This window comes from Dreissena polymorpha, chromosome 13 (genome assembly GCF_020536995.1).
Source record: "Dreissena polymorpha isolate Duluth1 chromosome 13, UMN_Dpol_1.0, whole genome shotgun sequence".
Classification (NCBI taxonomy): domain Eukaryota; kingdom Metazoa; phylum Mollusca; class Bivalvia; order Myida; family Dreissenidae; genus Dreissena; species Dreissena polymorpha.
This window is the reverse complement of record NC_068367.1, coordinates 23,736,955-23,758,393: the sequence shown is the minus strand read 5'-3', so window position 1 is coordinate 23,758,393 and position 21,439 is coordinate 23,736,955. Positions and strand designations below refer to the sequence as shown.

The 21,439-nt window shown below is 34.5% G+C and overlaps 1 protein-coding gene across 8 annotated transcripts in view; it reads right to left on the bottom strand.

Moving 5' to 3' along the window:
• LOC127854487 (tumor necrosis factor receptor superfamily member 11A-like) overlaps nt 1-21,439 on the bottom strand; it is a 48,443-nt gene that overhangs the window by 11,723 nt on the left and 15,281 nt on the right. The window contains exons 1-5 of one of the 8 annotated variants that reach the window (XM_052389544.1): nt 19,125-19,218; nt 17,397-18,730; nt 6,475-6,898; nt 2,188-2,376; nt 680-818 (exon numbers count right to left, since the gene is read on the bottom strand). In XM_052389544.1, the coding sequence (XP_052245504.1) occupies nt 680-818; nt 2,188-2,376; nt 6,475-6,898; nt 17,397-17,417 (773 nt within the window). In that variant the 5' untranslated portion in view covers nt 17,418-18,730; nt 19,125-19,218. Of the gene's footprint in view, nt 1-679; nt 819-2,187; nt 2,377-6,474; nt 6,899-7,036; nt 7,104-7,417; nt 7,801-17,396; nt 18,731-19,124; nt 19,219-19,437; nt 19,520-21,439 lie in introns of those variants that run through there. The other 7 variants (XM_052389545.1, XM_052389546.1, XM_052389552.1 and 4 more) reach the window with 7 other exon arrangements.

Below are 21,439 nucleotides of genomic sequence, written 5' to 3'. Positions count from 1 at the left end.
ACATTAATCTATCTATTATTCTATTTATCCCACTTTTTATTCAGTAAACGTTTTTATTTAAACAAAATTAGTTTAACTGGATAATTTTGCTGGGTTTATGACGTCATTTTTTTCGACAAAATGACGTCATTTTGTGCCGTGGTTTATAGCAGAAATTTAATCAATGGGGCTTTAATCAACTGAATTCGCTGTAAAAGTGGGATAAATAGTGTTTTGTTGTGTTTAATGTGCACATTGACCTAAGATATTATGGTAATCATTAAACAGCTTCATAAGTCCTGAATTAAATTAAAAATGATTTTTTAAAGAAAAAAATCTCAGAAAAAGATTACAAAGTATTTATGGTACATTTTATGGTACCAGGCAAACCCAAAATTTCAAACATAAACAAAAAGTTGTACATTTAACTCTATACTTATGTTCAAACATGAACAAAAAATAATAAATAACTCCATATTTACATTAAGTACAGAATAATTTTTCCTATTCACTACAATTTTCTTCAAGGAGATCATGTAATCCTGTCTAGATAAAAGAAAATAAATTAAATGATTATAAAGCCATAAAAGACACAGAAATTGGTTAATAATGTTCCAAAGGAAGGACACCTGCAAACAATTTGCCCTTATAATATAAAGCATACTTAGGGGCCAACACTAAGGGGCAACAGGGAACATACCTGACACACAGATCTTTGAGTGTCGTGCTTTTCCCATCTTTCCTGCGTTTAAAGTAGAGAAATACAATCGTTACCAAGGCTGCAATTGCAATAACCACTGCAACAACTACCAATCCAACAATGGCTTCTATGGGAAAACCTGAAAAAGACAGCATTTGCATTAGCCATATAAAATGTTTAATTTTTATGTAAATATGACGTTTAAATTAAGTTAAAAAACATTCTCATAATTTAAAAAAACAACAACATAGCACTTGTTTAAGTTTGCACTTAACCTACTGTAATATTATAAATAATGCTTTTAATATAATGAAAAGCTTTCGTATATTTTATTTTATATAATTAATAACTTTCTTGTTCAGGGTGACAATTACAATATTCTGGAAGTTAAAGTCAGGTAGCTGTGTTTAAAAAAGAGCTTTCTCACAGGTCATGTCTATTTAACATTATTAACAATTTGAAGATAACAACTGATGAAAGAAAAAAAATCTACAAATGCTGCAATTTGTCTAAACATGACTTCTTACCACAACATGTACTTTCAGCTGTGGACACTATGATTACATGAAACATGCAAAAGACACATTGTTAACAAAAGCATTTATATTGTTTACAACTGCATGATGAATCAGAAAGTTACATTCCCAACAAGGTAAGATTGACAGACCTTCTCATGTACACACATACACAGAACTACTGTGTGATAGCTATATAAGCTATTTCTTTTTCTTTTTCACATCAGATGACGTTTTTATATGCTTACTTTTTTACACAACTTCTTTGTCGGTTAAATGTGCGTACATAAACTGCTTTTAATTTTTTACTCAGCGTTGTTGGACTTCAGATGTGTGAACAACTATCCTTTGCCCTTACGCAGCGGGAAATAATGACGTAGTAGATTAAAGTCAATTAACAACCACATTAAACAATGCCGCCTTTTCGGTTTGACCGCAAACGTGAGACAATCGATATGATAACAGGACCCCTGTTAATTGATCGATTTTGACACGTAGCGTAGTCTGCCTATTCGGGTAGGCATTGTCATGGAGACGCTGCAGATATACACAGATTCGAGGTGCAGTTAAGCCTAAGATAAGGTACATGTATATATGGATTTTGTAAATTCCGGGACATTTGACAGATTTTCGGGACAGCGGGACAAGTTCTTCATTTGCGGGACTGTCCCGGACAATCTGGGATGTATGGCATGTGTGCATATTTTAGGCCTCTGTAACTATTCCAAGCCTATTCTAAGATTTGAGATTGTTGCTTATTATTTGGATGCATATTACAAAGGTTTGAACTTCTCAAGATAGACATTCTAATCAAGTTTTCATCAAAATTGGATGAAATGTGTGGCCGCTGAATTGTATCAAACTAAACAGTATATGATGCACTACACTGGACGGCTGACAGGGACATCAGAGTGACCATAATAGATCATCAAGATCATACTGCTCAGCAGAGCTAAAAACATAAGAAGGCAATAATGAAAAAGATTCCAATACCATGTTGCTCGTCCTTTGATACGTCCTTTGATACGCAGATAGTGTCATTCTGTATGTTGCAGGCTTGATTGACCTCCTGATCAGGTCCACACACACTGCAGTTCTGACAGGTCTCAGTCTTCGAGCTGATGTTGGAATAGGTAGTACCTGGCCTGCACCGTTCACAGGTCGTGTTGTTGTACTGATCAGCTACAATGAAATAACAAGATAAAGTGAACGGTTCACAGCTGTACTGATCAGCTACAATGAAATAACAAGATAAAGAGCACAGTTCACAGCTGTACTGATCAGCTACAATACAATAGAGCCTCGTTTTGTGAAAACTGGGCTAAATGCATATGCTTAAAGTTTTGTCTCACATTAGCTTGTGAAGTCTGCAGAGGCTTATCTGGGACAACACTTTTCGCTTAGGTTGCATTTTTGCTAAGAAGAGACTTCCTTTTATTGAAGAATACCATACAAGTGAAAAGTGGGAACTGCAAAAGCTAATCTGGGACACTACTTTACACATTTTCATTAAGCAAAATGTTCCCAATAACAAGATATACAGCTATGACATTTATGGCATTGAAATGTTGTTACTCTCAGTTAAACGATAATTATAAACTTTTTCTACAAAGTTTGTGACATTGTACTCATCACCTTTAGACATGTACATGTTGATTAGTAGCTACACAACACAGACATATTTTACAGTTTACAGATACAATAATTACACAACTTTAACACCCAAGTGTGTTGGTTTATATTTGTTTATGTCTTCCTCCAAACTGGATTTTGTACGTTGTTTCTGATTATATTATAACGAAAATGGTGTACTGAGGGGAATGAAATAAGCCAAGAGCTGATTTAACACTCAACCACTTCTCCTTTAAGTTGTCTAACTTCTCCATAATTTCAGCTTTGGGAGAAGTGAGCTCTGACATACCAAATAACAGTAGGTGTAATGTTGGTAGCAGCAGTTTTTATAGCAATAAAATGTTTCAGTTAAATATAAAAATACTGAACTAATACAGTGTTGAATTAGCAGCGCGTCTGCACTGCAACCAAAGTATTATTTAATTTCCTGAAAATGCATTCAGAGTTTACATGTTAACAGGTATGCCCAAACCTTGGTTTGAAGGCAAGTTGCAAGGGTATAGTACCCCAATCATTCATTGTTATATTTCATGTACGCAATTTTTTGTTTATGGGTGACAATGTAGTTAATGGAGTTTAAAGGTGTCGATATGAAAGGAAGGGCACTTTGCAGGGCTCGACATTAACTTTTGAAGCCACTTGTCCGGTCGGACAAGTAGACCAAAATTTCACTTGTCCTGACTAAAAAGCAACTTGTCCTGACCATTATATCTTATTCTGCTCAGTACTTTGCAAAATAATGAAATAATACAAAATGCTCAAATCATAAAGACTTTAATCATTCAATTTAATGTTAACATGACAAAAAACCTTTCGCATACGATTTGCATGCCTTGCAGTACATTTTTGCAGTGATTTCATCGTACCGAAGCCATTCAAATTCTTCCAGCTGCTATGGCAAAAAAATTGCGTTTTCGCTTCTTTTCGTAATTACATTTTGTTTCTTGGCGACCTTTAGCTATTTTTTTTAAGTTTCTTGTGATTTTGAAGACGAAAAACCAAAGGAAAGCAGATTAGACATTTTTAAGCAGACAACATTGTCCTAACGAAAACAAACCAAAAACAGGAATGATGTCATAAAATCATTCTATACATAGAGATGACATCACTACGTTAATTGTCTGTAAGATTGGTGTGTACCGTTGTCTAAATATGCATATTCTTTACAAGGGAGAATATTCTTGTTATCTTAGCAAAGAAAAATGTTAAGTGTTGCTTCCCTTGTGAACAGTACAGTGTAGTATCACATGGAATATCTCGCGCTTTGTCGTTTAAACGTAAACAAAATATAATCGAAAACGTTTTGTGGTAACTCCACAGAAATAACGGATTTATAGGCATTTTATCTAAGTCATTAAATTATAACGACCACTTGTCCCGTCGGACTAGCAAATTCTTTATTTACTTGTACGGACTAACAATTTGGTTGTCGTGGACAGTCGGACTACCGTTAATGTCGAGCCCTGCTTTGGTCAATGACAAATGAACTTATTGATAGACAGACAAAATTTCACCTGTAAGACCTCTCATAATCTCAATTATACATTTAGACAACAATTAGTCAACATTATAGTGCCATGTAACCTATGATCATGACAACAACCAAAATACTTCATATTCAAAACATGAAATAATAGTGGTTAAGTGACACTGATTAATGTTTCAGTTTGTGATCATACAATTGCTCAATAATAAAATGGCAGCCCATTTGCTGTCTTGAGTTGCCAGATTTCTGTATAAGGCCAAATAAAAAAATAGTCTTGGTTCAGGGAACATGGCCAGAAAAATGTAGGAGGGTAGGTAGGTTTTTTCTTTTTTTTTTTTTTTTTTTTTTTTTTTTACCAGTCGACTGATTTCAGGGTGAAAAAGGGTCAGTTAATGCACCCATGATTGTTTAAACACTGACCAAATGATTAACATTGCACATGTGGTATTTAGTCGTTGTATATTATTCAATATTCCTAGCTCTTTATGCACTTCTTCAGGGCTAGCGCTGGCCCAAAATTTCTTTGAGCCAACCATTTTTTGTTTGTCTGTCTGTAATAGTGTGACCTTCATATTCAAAAGTGAACAAGCCATCTTAATCAGTCTCTGGTGTTTGGGGTGTGACCTTCAGAATTTTTTTCATCATGAGACCTAGTCTCCGACAGGTGCTCAAGAGTCTGAATAGTGGCTGTCAAAAGGAGTGTAACCTCAGAATAGCACAAGTCTTTCTTCTGGTACATTTTTTTATAAAATGGCAATGGGTTTGAGCGCATCGCACAGGAAGTGAGCAGTGTACATAAATTTGAATGTTGCTATTGGTTTGTACATGGTTTGTACATACTAGCATGCGCACTTCAATAACAATAAGGTCAAGCAATGTCTCGTATACAGGTGCAGACCGGTTTTTGTTCACTGTTCAAATTGCGAACACTTTCATTGAAACTAAGAGAAAAATATAGAAAACCAATCCAGGTTTAAATGGTGGCTGTTTTCAATGAAATTTTACGAGATTTTAGCACATTTTCGCGATCAGATTTTTTTCCATGGACCAAAAAATCGTTAGGGTCGGGGGCAAAAAATAGGGTCGGTCGGGTTCCCTGAACCAAGACTATTTTTTTTTTTGGCCTCAGAAAACATTTTTGCATTTAAAAATCCAAACCGCATTATACATGTATGCATTTATACCAATCGGGAACTTTTGAAAATTGTGAAAAAAAATGAGTCACAAACTTTTTAAAATTGTAAAAAACAAGTCGGGAACTTGTACAAATTGTGAAATAGAGTTGTTTAAGAATTGAACTATGGTTAAAGTATGTTGAATACTTGCATCACAATAATCATATTGAAATGTCTGTAAATAATGCATTAAAATCATATTTTCATTGTTTTGACAGTTTCAACATATAAACCATGTCAATATCTTGTCTTGCTTAATAAACTTATGTAAGAAATTAAAACCAATTATTATATTTTTTTCAGATTTTCAGAAAGCATAAATACATAAATATATATAAACACTGTTTAACATTACTGCACATCATGAAAATACATTAAAATTAATGTTCATATAAAATGATCACAGTGAAACTTTAGTTTAACCAATATTTGCAATTTTAAACGGATATAATTTAGAATAACAAGTCTGGCTCTCAGTTATCAATACCAGAGACGTTTTCTACGTCTCTGTCAAGAGACGTTTTCTACGTCTCTGTCAATACATTAATCATGTGCTTTTAGCAAAATTTCAAATGACTTTCCTAATTATTTAATACATGTCCGTTTTAATAGGGCATTTTAAAACACTGCAGAAATCGTTTGATTCTTAATTGTTATCGCGAATTGCAATAAATCGGGATTATTTTATGTTTTTTAAATCTTTTTAACATAGCAACGCAAGTTTTGCGACTCAATTTTGTTTGTTTAATGGTGAGGTTGATTGGCCGCGCTTGACTTATACATTGGTTGCATCAGTTTTGAGCACAAAAAAAACGTTTTAACAGTTTAAACAGCCATTTTTGTAAAAAATCACGGCCATGTTAGATTAGTGAATTGTCCGTGTCAAAATTGTGAAATGGCCGTCCATGGCCAGTCTCAAAGAAGAAAAAAAAGCCCTGTACACATGTAATAAATGATACATACATGTCAAATAAGCTATGACCTTACCAAGTTTCACAACTCCTGTTCCAAGGGGACAGGCAGACACAGTTCTGCACACTGGGTTGGGACCTTGCTCCATCCAATATCCATCACTGCAGATACACTTCAAGTCAGATTTAAGTGTGCACTCTGCTTGAATCACCATCCTAGCCTCCTGGTGATTGTTACCAGGACACATCGTTTTGCAGGGTGCACAGGAGTGTGCTATGTTAAAGTTCGGCTGGTACGTGCCAGACGGACAAGGCAGGCATTGGTCTTGCTGCATATTAGACGTGCAGTCTGCCACCCAGTATGTCCCAGGTTCACACTTCTTACACGTGTGGCCTGAGGAAGTGGTGTGATAAGTGTCGTCCATTATGGTCCCTACCAAGCCAACTAGCCCCAGCACCAAAGCCACACGGATGTATTTTGATCCTTTCATCATGACTATCTGCAATTAAATCATCAAACAGTATTGACATTTCCATAGAAAACTAACCTCAGCCTCCTATCAGTCTCAATGTAAGTAAAATTCCTTAAACTAAGTTTGATAATTCAAGTTAAAAGTGTATATTATTGTCATCCTAACTTTTCTAAGATTTTAAGGTACTCATTATTTTATTAGTTCATCCAACATCATAACAAAAACACTACATATGAACTGTTCTAAAAAAAAAATCGCATTTTTATATCATTTGGAACAATTCTGCAAAACTTGGTGGCTTCCCTTTGATTACAAGTACTGAACAATGGCTGATGATATCTGATGATATCATTATAACTTCATACATTTTGTGTGTCATAAAGTATGTTCATAAAATCAATGTTTCGTCAACAGAAAGAACAAATATTGAACACTCAATACATGTACATCATCATTAATCTAAATATAACTCCACAACTATGTTTAATATTTCAACTAAATATAGAACGCAGTTTACATGTACATGTAAATAATTGTTAGCCTTACTTTTCTAAGTTTTTATGGTACTCATTAGTTCAAAAGTTCATCAAAACATCATAATGAAAACACTATAATCCACACATCATACAACAGCATAATATCCTCAAGTTTCTCTTATTACAAACTGTATATTACTACACAGGTGCACCTTGTTTACAGTAAGATCTTCATCGGCTAACCCGAGTGCATAACATGCAAGCTCTGTACACAGGTTTATGTTCTAGATTACCACTCTTTACGAATTACTGTAAAACGGAAAATCATTTTAAGTTTCCAACTGTGTACATCCTACAGATAAATAGCTGTGCGTAAGACTGCTACACATGCCATTTTTAACAGGGCTTAGAAATAAATATTTATCCTTAAATTTACATAAATTTTAATTTCAAATTAATGTTTCAGGACACAAACGCAAGATTTATTAATCAACATTTTAAATTATTATTTCAGTGTTGCCAGCATTAGAAATATAACCCTCCCACCATTGTTCACATTTTTGTAGGAGTTCATGCATCACTTTATTACTTTATCTCATAATATAAAACAGAATGCTGGAGATATCAACATACACCATAGCACATGGGTTAAAGGTACTCAACTTCTTGCTTTTTTAACTGCAGTGTTCCAGGTATTTCTCCATTTTTATCATAGAAGAATTTTTACATTTTTTTTTAGAAGGGCAGAAACAAAATCATGTATTTAGATATTGGTCACCAACAAAACATACTGATGAGTCGTTGAGATCAAATTGTTTAATTATTTATATTGATTCAGAAAAATATTAAAACACTATATAAAATATGATTGCCTACATGACTGTATTGTTATTTGAAGAAACCTCATAATCATCAATTAATAATTGAGTCCAATTATTAATAACAGGCACAAACATAAATGCTTTAACATCCAATTACGCTAAAAGGCAACTGTTTTGAAACAATAAGTAGTTAAAAGATTATTAAATTATTTAATCTATAATATACAGCACGTATTATGCACTATAATCATTCGACCTTAACATGTATTGAATGTACCTGGAGAATCTCAATACATTTGCAGTTGCTTTGACATGCAATCATATCTATTATAGGGCGTGGTGCTTTATCAGAGGTTATATTTAACTAATGTAATCATTCTGTTGAGATCTCAAGAGATAGATCTTACCTCAAGATTGAGGTAACATGTATCACAAACATTTCTTGACCATTAAATCAAATTCTTCAATTTGCAAAATTTTTTTTTTTCTTTTTTTTTTATAATTGTGTGATTATATAGCCACTAACAAAGCACTAATATTCAGCACGTCACATATGAATCGAAAATCATTATTTAACAAGATGTGCTATTTGAAAATTATTTCCAAATCATTATTTGGGGAAATGAAACTTCATCAGAAATATTTTAGTGTTTGATGATCGAGCAGCGAATTCCAGGAAAAGACGACAGTGACACAGAACTATGGAGTTTTGTCATCCTATGAACACTTGATGTATACCAATGTTTATTGTTAAAGTAGCAATATATGCTCAACCTTTCAATAATTTCAAACTCAGCCAAGAAGCTGGATAAAGGGTGATCAATATATCACACCTGGTGAGATATAGGGTGATTAGAATGGCTTACCGGATATAGCGTGATCAGAATAGCTCACCGGATATCTGGTGATCAGAATAGCTCACCGGCAATAGGGTGATCAGAATGAGCTCACCGGGTATAGCAGGGATGTAAAATTGCAGTTTCCCGCGCGCATTGACGACTTAATATTAGCCTCGGGCGAATTCAATTTCCGAAATACTTTCCCGATTGAGCAACCGTTTTTTCATCGACATAAAAATCCTTTTCTAAATGCCCATGAATGAATTCAGTTAAATTCATTTTTTCACGCCTTCATGGTGTCTACACCCTCATAGAGCGACAAACAAGTCACCCGAATGCTCAACACCCTTGCACTGCAACAGTTTCATCAGCACAAAGCGGGCATGCCTCACATTAGCACCCAAGTTACATGCAATCCTGTGGAAGGTGTGTATACAGTGACAAAATATCAATTCAATACTGATCTTACAAATTCAACACTGTTTGTGATATAGTAGGCAATGAAAAATACATGTAGATACCACACGTTAAATGTTAGATACCAAAAGTAAAGATCTCAAGGTTTTCTGAGCTACAAAGTTTTTATATAACAATTAAAACGCTTATGCGTTTCACGCTGACAACATGACATTTATGGAATCAAGATTTGTACTTTTTTCTTACACACAAAATTATGCCTTGTTGTAACGTTCACATGCCAGACATTGACTGATTAAAATCTATTAGATGTGGAAAATTGACACAGGATTCTCAGCCATTAGTTGCCCTATTTACATGTCATGCAAAGTTGAACATTCAAAAGAACAGTCTGGAGCTATTACATACGGAATTCGGATAGTGCCATCTATAATCTCGCCCTTCTTATATCAAGGGCAGCACACGATACACGATATTTTGCACAACAGTCACGGCGACGAACGATATTTTGCGGTACAGTTGCATGATATATTTAACATGAAATATCGCCCTTGTGCGACAGTCGCCCTTTTATATGCGATATCTCGCCCTTTGAACATGATTGTTGCCCTTTGAACACGACCGTTGCAGTTTATGAACGCGACTGTCGCCCTTTTATATTCGATATTTCGCCATTTGAACACGACTGTCGCCCTTTGAACATGACCGTCGCCCTTTATGAACGTGACCGTCCCCCTTTTATATTCGAAATATCGCCCTTTTAGAACGCGACAGTTGCCCTTTTATAGGTGAAATCTCGCATAAAAGGTCGAGGGTCGCGTTCATAAAGGGGGATGTCGTGTTTAAAGGGCGACTGTCGTGTTCAAAGGGCGAGATATCTCATATAAGGGCGAGTGTCGCACAAGGGCGATATTTCGTGTTAAATGTATTGTGCATCGCCGCGACTGTGGCGCAAAATATAGTGTGTCGCCGCGACTGTCGCGCAAAATATCGTGCGTCGCCGCAACTGTCGCGCAAAATATCGTGTATCGTGTGTTGCCCTTGATGAAAGAAGGGCGAGATTTTAAATGACACTATCCGCATTTTGTAATTACACTTCTTTGAATTGTTAATAAATGTCACTGCCTTAATTAATATCCTTGTGCTGGCTACCAATAACTATGATTCAGCAAAGTAAAATGGCCCATTAAGGTAGCACACCTCTAATGATTTCCCACGATTTATTTTACAATCATTGCCGATCTTCAATGATCGGTTATTTCTGAGAGATGCATTTTTTTTTTTCAAACTTCAATTTTGATATGTGTTTACATAATTCATTTAGAATACATTATTTTCACTATAAATATTGACTTTGATCCAATTATCATCTGAAAATACGATTTCACAATTTCTTCAAAGATCGACGAGCCTTTTTACCTGTTTACTTATGGATATCTAATTTAAGGTTGCACTGATGTGAAGTTGTCGTGGCCGAGTGGTAAAGGCGATGGACTAGAAATCTTTTAGGATCTTCCCCAGGCGAAACAATGACCATGGTAGACCATGGTCACCCTGGTTTTTGATGAATGACCATGGTAATTGTCAGCCATCAAAAACCATGGTGAAACATGATCAGGGCCATGTTTGACCATGGTCACAAAAAACATGGACCATGGTCGGCAATGGTGACCAAGGTTAACCATGGTTGGCAATGGTGACAAAAGACAGACCATGGTTGGACATGGTCACACAAAATATGGACCATGGTAGGCAATGGTGACAAAAGATCATAGACCATGGTTGGCCATGGTAAATTAAAACATGGACCATGATCAACAAATGTACTTTTATTTTATTTTTAGTGTTCCCATGGTGTTTAATGTTCATTAACATAAAATTATGCAATAATGTTAATTGTTGTACATGTTTGTGTTCTTGATATCATCTTAAAACACTGTATTATGTGAATTTGGAATAAGACATCAAACTGGCAATTGATATCATTTTGGTGATTTTCTCAAACAAAACTATTAATTTCATTATTTTCTCAAACAAAACTATTTATTTCATGATCCAAATTTATTTTTGTAATATTTTATCTACACTACAAGCTTAATAACCAATTTTCCATGTCTTTTTCATTAACAGTGATTGTATTTTCATAATTTTAACTGTATTTTTAATGCCCCTCTTGGACACAGTTTCATTTCATGAGTTTGTTTTTTAAATCAATAAAAAAATCCAGTTAGCCAGTAAAATAAATTTAAATGATGATATTATATATGCAAGTATCTGTGTTCATTATAATTTGTCAAAACTAAATAAATACAACATTTAAAACTGCATATTATGTACTTTCGATAAAAACACAATTTATTCCCAAATTGATGTCTTGTTCCAACTTCACATAATACTGTGTTTTATACTGTTGTTGAAATGAAATGTCCTTAAAACTTTCTTTCCAAGAACAATTAACATGATTGCATATTTTATGTAAATGACAAACAAATACCATGGACAACCATCAAAAACCATGGTGACCATGGTCTACCATGGTCATCACTTCGCCTGGGTTGCATTGCCTTTTTTACAAAGGAAGAATATTGTGTGCACAAGAAGTTGAAACAGAAGCAAGCTGAATAATGCCACATGGTTTATGTTATATTTGAAAATGTGATGCCACATGGTTTATGTTATATTTGAAAATGTAAGTCTTTAATAAATTACCGGCTTAACTGATCAGCCATTGGTTCCATTTCAACTTCTTTGGTACTGTGTTTACTTATGTTTCCCAATTTTGCTACATTATATCACTCTTTCCTCTGCTTTATGAATGTTTTTGTCATCAACAGAATCAGAAACATAACCAATCATTTCATACTCATTAACTGTTGGCAAACATGCCAATGAAGACTGTCAGCTATTCTAATGATTTTATTACAATGTTGAATTTTATCTTTAAGTTCTTTCAGTAATTCAATGACCATGGACACATCCCTTAAGGACTATGAGCCTTTCAACACAAGTGTTCAATGCCAAAAAGTTAATTATTAAAGTAAAACTGCCTTTAATTTCTAGTTTTGGTTTAAAAAAAAGAACTATCAGGCTTGCCTGACCTTTTTCCTGTAATTCTCCAGGAAATTCCAGCAGAAATTCCAGCAGTTATCATCAGCCTTTTTCCATCGAAACCACTTAAGACCGTGGTGCCGTTTTACAAAAAGAAGGCCACATAACTATGGTCTACCTTGGTAGACCATGGTCATATGGCCATGGTCTACCATGGTAGACCATGGTCATTTGACCATGGCCAACCACATTTTGTTAAATGGCACCACGGTCTTTGTCCATGGTCACCCATGGTCGACCATAGTATTTATCAATGGTCGACCATGGTATTGTGCCATGGTCAACCCTGGTATTTGACCATGGTTGTCCATGGTCAACCATGCTATTGTGCCATGGTCAACCATGGTCATGATGACCTTGGTCAAAGACTGTGGTGCCATTTAACAAAACGTGGTCTACCATGGTCATACCATAGTCATTTGACCATGGTTTAACCATGGTCATATGGCCTTCATTTCCCCTGGGTCCCGCGCAGGTTCGAATCCTGCCGACATCGCCAGGGCAACAGATAAGATTTCATGTCAATTAGTTTTCACTGCAAGCTTTTTTGAAACAATTAGTTTTTTCCCTCAAATAAATTTGTCAAAAAGTTTTTTACAGTTGATAAAAAACTTACCTTTATTTCTGGATGAGATGAGCTCTTTAATTTTCGGTGGTGACAATTTGTAGCAATTCTTATTGCAATAAATTAACTAAAGTCATTATGTATTCAATTTGTCAATGTTTGCTTGCTTGTTTATATGAATACATTCATTTAATTGTCTATTGACAAGGCATGTATGATAATGAGTTCTGTTTTTTAACATTCCTGTGTTTCAGTCTCAGAGCACACCTTTTTAGCTTTAAAGCACTCTTTACAACGTCTTTACCTGACGGTTTGTTTCGCGTTACAAATTGAAACATACAGGGGTCTAGCTAGGCTCAACATTTAGGGAGATGCCACTTCTCCCTTAAGCCAAAATAGGGAGAATTAGTAACATCTTTGGGAGAAATGGTACATTTGCGTCATAGATCTTAGTTTTACGTATATTTTGCAGCAACTTAATGGATGAGTGGTTTCTGTTCAGCTTTCAATCAACTCTTCACTTGTTTTATAAAATAATACATGTTAAGTGTACAAAACCGACATTTTTCTTATTTCTTATTGATTATTGATTATGATTGTATTTTTTTTTTCCTGTTATCAAATAAACTTCAATTGTAACAAGCCAATATTGTTCAGAATCTTTTTACTTCCTTGTTAATTTTAAGCAATTCAACATTAAATCAAATTCATATTTTGTTACAAATATTTGTTTTAAATTTTAAAATTCATTTAAAATCTCATTTTAAAGCAGAGATTCCAAATCTGACCTGAAAATGAGCCCCGTATTTATTGCCAGTGCTAGGTTACAATGATCTTCCCATTTGATTATTCCTTAGTATTGTATTAATGGGCCATTTAACATTGCTGAAGCATAGTTATTGGTCTGATAGTCAGCTCAAGGCAATTGATCAAGGCATCATCTAATAACAATTTCAAGAAGTGTAATAGCTCCAGACTGTTCTTTTGAATGTTCAACTTTTCATGACCTGTAAATGGGGCAACTTATGGCTGGGAATCCTCCTGTGTCCAATGCTCCACATCAAATTGGTCAATTTCTGGCACAAAGTTAATCATTAAAAGGAGGAGAAGTCACTTCGCCTTCATGAAATTAATGTGCAAAGTTAAGATTAATTTGGCTAAGAAATCGCCCACTTCGCCCACTGGCGAGACCCCTGACATATTAGGCAGCACGCCGCTAATGGCATTTTCTTAGCATGTCCGCGTTTAGAACAAGATGTCGACATGTTCGCATACTTTTTTCGAAGGAAGAATTTTTTATGTAGACACCATTCTCAACCGGTGTTCATACAAACTTGTCACTAATATTATGACCGCACTAAAGGTTACAATATACTAATTCAAATCAAACACAGTATGAAGGGAATCGGTAAAATAAAACGACAAAGAATCTATTGCAATTAGTTTTCCAATTTCGTTATCGTTTATTGTACGATCGATTTTTTATTTCATTTCGTTTTCTGTAAAATAAAAATCATAAAAATGATAAACAATCCTTATCTGTTGCCCTGCATTGCATACTTTTTGGGATGCGTTTTATTTCTTTTCTTACGTAATTTGATTTAATATAGCATATAAGCTATGTTTATTGTTAAATATGTTGAAAATTGTATGCAAATCCTTCAATTTTTAAAATGAAAACAACGTTATGGCTAAAATGGGTAATTTACATGTACTGCTGAAAATACGAATGATGCATGTTGCATTTTTATTTTTATTTCAAAAAGTAAATGTTAAATCTGTCTATTTCTTGGTATTTTTGCTGTATATAGTGTTTCTATAAAAACTAAGTTTAAAATATAACTTAAATGATACTATTTTGAATTTTATGACACTTTGTTTTTAACCGACCCAATTTTTACTTGGCTGAAATCACTTACATTCCATGGCGCTATTCCATAGATAAAAATTTGTAAAATATATTTGTCTGTAAAAGAATACTTATTTCATCTTGTTTAAACTTTAAACACCTTTACTGCATCTGTACACACCAACTGCATGCCCATATTTGGAAATTTGAATGAATTATGGAACTTTTATATACCCCAGGGGTGAAAATAAACTGGACAAAAGCAGAGCGTGAGGGTGGTTTTGAAAAAATCGGTATATTTTTTTTAAAAGCATGGAAAGCCTACCTACAAATTTGCATGTAGTTCAGTGAAATGATGCTGATTAGGAAAACAATTAATTAAACAAGGGACAAAATTGTCACAAAACCAGGTTTTCATTGTGAAAAAAAATCTGATAAAGGGAGACAACTCAAACTGAACTTTTGAAATGAACAAACAAAATTAACCCCCTTTGTAAGTTTGTTTTAAAATAAATATATTTTTAGTCGTGGCGACCTTGACATTGGAGATATTGACGTGATTCTTTCCTGCTACACACCGTCCCATGATGGTGAACAAATGTGCCAAATGATTTTAAAATCTCATAATGAATGACATAGTTATAGCCCAGACAAGCTCATTTATGGCTATTTTTTACCTTTGAACTCAAAGTGTGACCTTGACCTTGGAGATATTGACGTAATTTTTTCGCGCGACACACCGTCTAATGATGGTTAACAAATGTGCCAAATGATTTTAAAATCTCACAATGAACGACAAAGTTATGGCCCGGACAAGCTTGTTCCGCCCGCCCGCCAGCCCGCAAGCCCGCCAGCCAGCCAGCCAGCCAGCCAGCCTGTCCGCATTCGCCAATCTAATAACCAGTTTTTTCCTTCGGAAAACCTGGTTAATTATATTTGGATATGTACCCATTAGGGGTGCCCTACCTTAAAACAATACTCAACAAGGGACAAAATTGTCACAAACCAGGTTTTCATTGTGAAAAAAAAAATCTGATAAAGGGAGAAAACTCAAACTGAACTTTTGAAATGAACAAACAAAATTAACCCCCTTTGTAAGTTTGTTTTTAAAAAAAATCTATTTTTAGTCGTGGCGACCTTGACATTGGAGATATTGACGTGATTCTTTCGTGCGACACACCGTCCCATGATGGTGAACAAATGTGCCAAATGATTTTAAAATCTCACAATGAATGACATAGTTATGGCCAGGACAAGCTCATTTATGGCCATTTTTGACCTTTGAACTCAAAGTGTGACCTTGACCTTGGAGATATCGACGTAATTATTTCGCGCGACACACCGTCCAATGATGGTGAACAAATGTGCCAAATGATTTTAAAATCTGACAATGAACGACATAGTTATGGCCCGGACAAGCTTGTTCCGTCCGCCCGCCAGCCCGCCCGCCAGCCAGCCAGCCAGCCAGCCAGCCAGCCAGCCAGCCAGCCAGCCAGCCCGCCCGCATTCGCCAATCTAATAACCAGTTTTTTCCTTCGGAAAACCTGGTTAAAAACCTGGTTAAAAATGATCAATTGGGAAGAGGTAACCTAGCATTGGCAATACATATGTGGCTCCTTTACAGGTCTTATTTGTTATCTCTGCTGTAAAATGAGATTTTAAATGAATTTTTAATTCAAAGCAAATATTTGTAACAAAATATAAAATTGATTTAATGTTGAATTGCTTAAAATTTACAAGGAAGTAAAAAGATTCTGAACATTTCTGGGTTTTTTACAATTGAAGTTTTAATTGATACACCTGTACAGGAAAAAAAAGTATGTTAAAAGTACCATCATAATTTACAATCAATGACAAAGAAGAAAAATGTAGGTTTTATACACATGTCTTATTACAAATGAAATGCAGCCTTTTGAAATCCACCATCCATTTAAGTCTCTATTATAGAAATTATTTCAGCAGTAATGAGGCTTACTAGTTATTAGATAAATAGCATATGGATTAAGTTTTAAATATATTAATTAAACTCATTTTAATACATCAATAACACATTAACACTTATGTGTGTGTGTTTGTATTTGTAAATGTTGTCCCCAAAAGCGTGAAATGAGACTTGTTTCTGATTAATGATAATTGGCATGGTGTAATGAGGGGTATAAAATAAGTGAAGAGTTGATTGAATGCTGAACAGAAACCATTTTATCTTTAAGGTGCCTAAATTTGTCCCTTAGTTGAATTCTCAAAGGCAAAAACTCAACAAGTTTGATCTAAACTAAATACACACACTGCCAATAAGCTGCATCATAATACAATTTGTTCAACAAAGCATTATAAACTGTTATTCTTGTATGGAGCAGAGGAATAGGAGAAAATAAGCTTGCCAAATAAAAATAGAGGCATAATAACCAGTGCTAAACTACTTCAGGAGGCAAAACAAAAAACAAATTAACCTCAACAACCTTCAGTTGCATAGCTGCATTAAGACTTGGTATATTTATTTTGTTGAGGTGCCAAAGTATTCAGGAATTCTTCTTCAATGTCTGAAAAATTATGAAACATGTGATAATTAACTGTGACTGTAAAGTAGCTCTGTTTCCTCATTGCATATTCACTTAAAGAAGAGATACATTAAAGGTGTACTTCTACAGAATTTTCTGTGCACATACATCAATGTTACTGTGAATCTTGAATCCTATGCAAAGAAAGCTACACCCCATATAAATGTCTCATCAACACGTCAGGTCATACAAGACCATGCAGGTATCTTTGGATGTACTATAGAGATGGTAATTACAGGGTACAGGGTCATGTCAGTTTATATCCACATGATAATATTCAAATGGTAGGTCGGAAATCACAAGGTAATGTTATATATCCATGGTATTTACTGGATCACAGATTCATGTCAGGTGAGGTCATATCCACATGATAACTTACAGGATCACAGAGTCATGTAAAGGCTTATATAACCACTTGGTATTTACATGATCACAGAGTCATGTAAGGTCATATCCAAATGGTATTTACAGAACCACATAGTCATGTCTGGTCACATCCACATGTTATTTACAGGATCACATAGTCATGTCTGGCCATATCCACTTGGTATTTACAATCACTGACTCAGGTCAGGTCATATCCACATGGTATTTACAGAATCACATAGTCATGTCTGGTCATATCCACTTGGTATTTACAGGATCACATAGTCATGTCTGGTCATATCCACTTGGTATTTACAATCACTGACTCAGGTCAGGTCATATCCACATGGTATTTACAGAATCGCATAGTCATGTCTGGTCATATCCACTTGGTATTTACAGGATCACATAGTCATGTCTGGTCATATCCACTTGGTATTTACAATCACTGACTCAGGTCAGGTCATATCCACGTGGTATTTACTGAATCACAGAGTCATGTCTGGTAAAATCCACTTGGTATTCACAGGATCACTGACTCAGGTCAGGTCATATCCACGTGGTATTTACTGGATCACAGAGTCATGTCTGGTAAAATCCACTTGGTATTTACAGGATCACAGAGTCATGTCAGGTCATATCCACATGGTATTTACAGGATCACAGACACATGTCAGATCATATCAACATGGTATTTACAGAATCACAGAGCCGTGTAAGGTCATATCCACATGGTATTTACAGGATCACAGAGTCATGTCAGGTAATTTCCAGGGGTCGGCAAATTTCTTTTCAGCAACTTGCCCTGCAGGGCGAGTAGCTAAGAATGTTTACTTGCCCTGCTGAAATATGTACTTGCCCTGCAATTTTATGAAAAAATGCAATAAATAAGTAACTAATATGAGTTGTTGTGATTTTCTATTGTTATCATATAGACCTGTTAACTCATGAACTTAAATAAAGTAAATAAACTGTTTTAACACACTTGTAACATGTTTGTTTTTCCTTTTGTCTTCATAGTAACAATCATTATGATTAAACTTTAGGACTGGAGCATTGGATAGTCGGAATGGCATTTTGTTAAACTCAAACAAGCCTCTGTGTGTACAAAAGGCAGTTTTCTCTACATCAATTATTACACATGATAGCACACAAAACATTTCTGAACAATTGAACCTTTTTCTTACTGAAAATGATAATTAACTGTTAATTTTATAATAATACATTTTCATTTCAGTCTTAATAATTACCAACCTGAAGTTCAAGTAAGCTTTTAAACAATCAGCACTGAAGTCATAAAGTCAACTTGTAATATATCACTCTGCTCTTCATTATATACTGAGCAATGTATAAGAACAAATATAAATAATCTGTAAACAATCTTAAAAGATAGGCAAACAGTATGTTTATGCTCAAGATAGCACCTATTGAACCTATTGAACACTTATGTTCATAACACAGAATGGAATGCAGGTGTCATCTGTTTCAATACACAATATTGTTATAAACATGTTACATGTATTTCAAAATAAAACAATCATATCATGACAAATAAACTATGACTCACTAGTTTAAATGGAACTATTTACTCCAATACCACTCTCTGTAACTACTAGAAGATAAACAATCAGCAATCATGTGTAGTGACATGATCAATAAACAGGTATCATATGATTTTAGTCAAACTGGAATCCCATTAAAAATCATTAACTTAAGCATTATGTAGAGGAAACCATAACTGTTTTCAACTTTGGTGTACCTGTCTAACTCAGGTTTTTAACTTTCTCAATCTTCGTAATTTCCCTTTTATATCCTGGGCAAATTTTCATCATGAGGCCTGACCCAATAAATGGAATTATTATCATATTTGTAAACAAGAGCTGTCTCCATAGGATGACATATGCTACCAATAAATGCTTTAATAGAAGTTATTGAAATGCACTAAGTGACCCCGTGACCCAGTTTTTTACCCATATTTGAACTTGACCTACATTATTGTCTAGATACAACTTCTGACCAAGTTTGGTAAAGATCGGATGAAAACTATTTGAATTAGAGAGCGGACACATAAAGTGTAACTGACTGACAGACTGACGGACAGTGCGAAAACTATATACCCCCCATATAAAAATACAAACAAATGTGAAAAATTGAATGCATGCATTGCAACTCACAATTAAAATTCCTCTACATTACAATAAATTGTATTGATCATCTATTTTGTGAAGCGTAAAGTCATTTATTTTGTGAAGCGTAAAGTAAACAACAATCTTATTCTGCTTGGGCTTTTTGTTCAGATAATAGAGATGCAGAAAAATGATTAGCAACAATCATAAACTGAGGGTTCAGAGAGAAACTCATTTATCAAAAATAAAAAGGCTCAGCAGAAAGAACAGTGTCACACTCAACCCTCTCATACATGTACATATGGTTTGTGGATGCCTTTGTATATTTAAAATTACTCCCAGGTCCAATTGCAATCTTTGCACTTGCATATATTTTACAACAGATAAGTATTGTTGATCCCCATCTTGATATCTTTTTTTATGCCCCCCTTCGAAGAAGAGGGGGTATATTGCTTTGCACATGTCGGTCGGTCTGTTGGTCGGTCTGTCGGTCGGTCCATCCACCAGGTAGTTTCCGGATGATAACTCAAGAACGCTTGTCTTTTCTTTATATTGCTTAAGTTTCTTTAGTTTACCTTAAAGTAACATTACTACTCAAAATTAACAAAAATTTCGAACCATATTTCGTAAAATAAAGCTAAACAATTAAAAATAATTTTTCCTCAATATGGCAAATGCCAAAATTTTAACGCCAGATGTGGTCTGGTAAAATAGATGTTTGTAGATACAAAATGCTTGTTTTTATTATTGTTTTGCATATTTAATTCCATTTTAATTTCCCGCAACAATATCCATTCATACGACACATGAACACTAACATGGTACAATTTTGGTGTTCATGTGTCATCTGAATAGATATATTCGCTGGAAATTAACATGGAAATAATTGTCACAAATAAATACAAACAAGCATTTTGTAACTACTACAGAGAAGAAATACTTTACACAATTTTCTTTGATTTTGAGTGTTTAATAGGCTTTATAACATGGTGTATTTTTTAATTTAGGCTTCAGCAGTGCAATAAAGACACCTTTATTAACCACTAGAACAGGTCTGTTCAGAGAACACGCATATTAAAATTTGAAATAGGTAACATGGATGATTCAAAATTTGGCAGTTACCCAATCAGTGTTATGTTCACATATTATTTCTGTCTTTTCTCTATAATGGATATATATATGGAAAATATCTAATAAAGAGAAATAAGTCACAAAACTGGTAAGGCACCTTGTATTTGATGTGTATCTGATTAAGCTTAGTAAAAAAACATCACCTAGCTTTGATCTCATAAATATCACCGATATAACTAATTTCCTTTCACCAACACAAACCAATACATCTTTGATATTTCTTGACAAGTTGTCAATTAAGTATTGAAATAGTGCAGATCATTTATGTATAGTTATACATAAATGATCTGCACTATTTCAATACAGAATTGA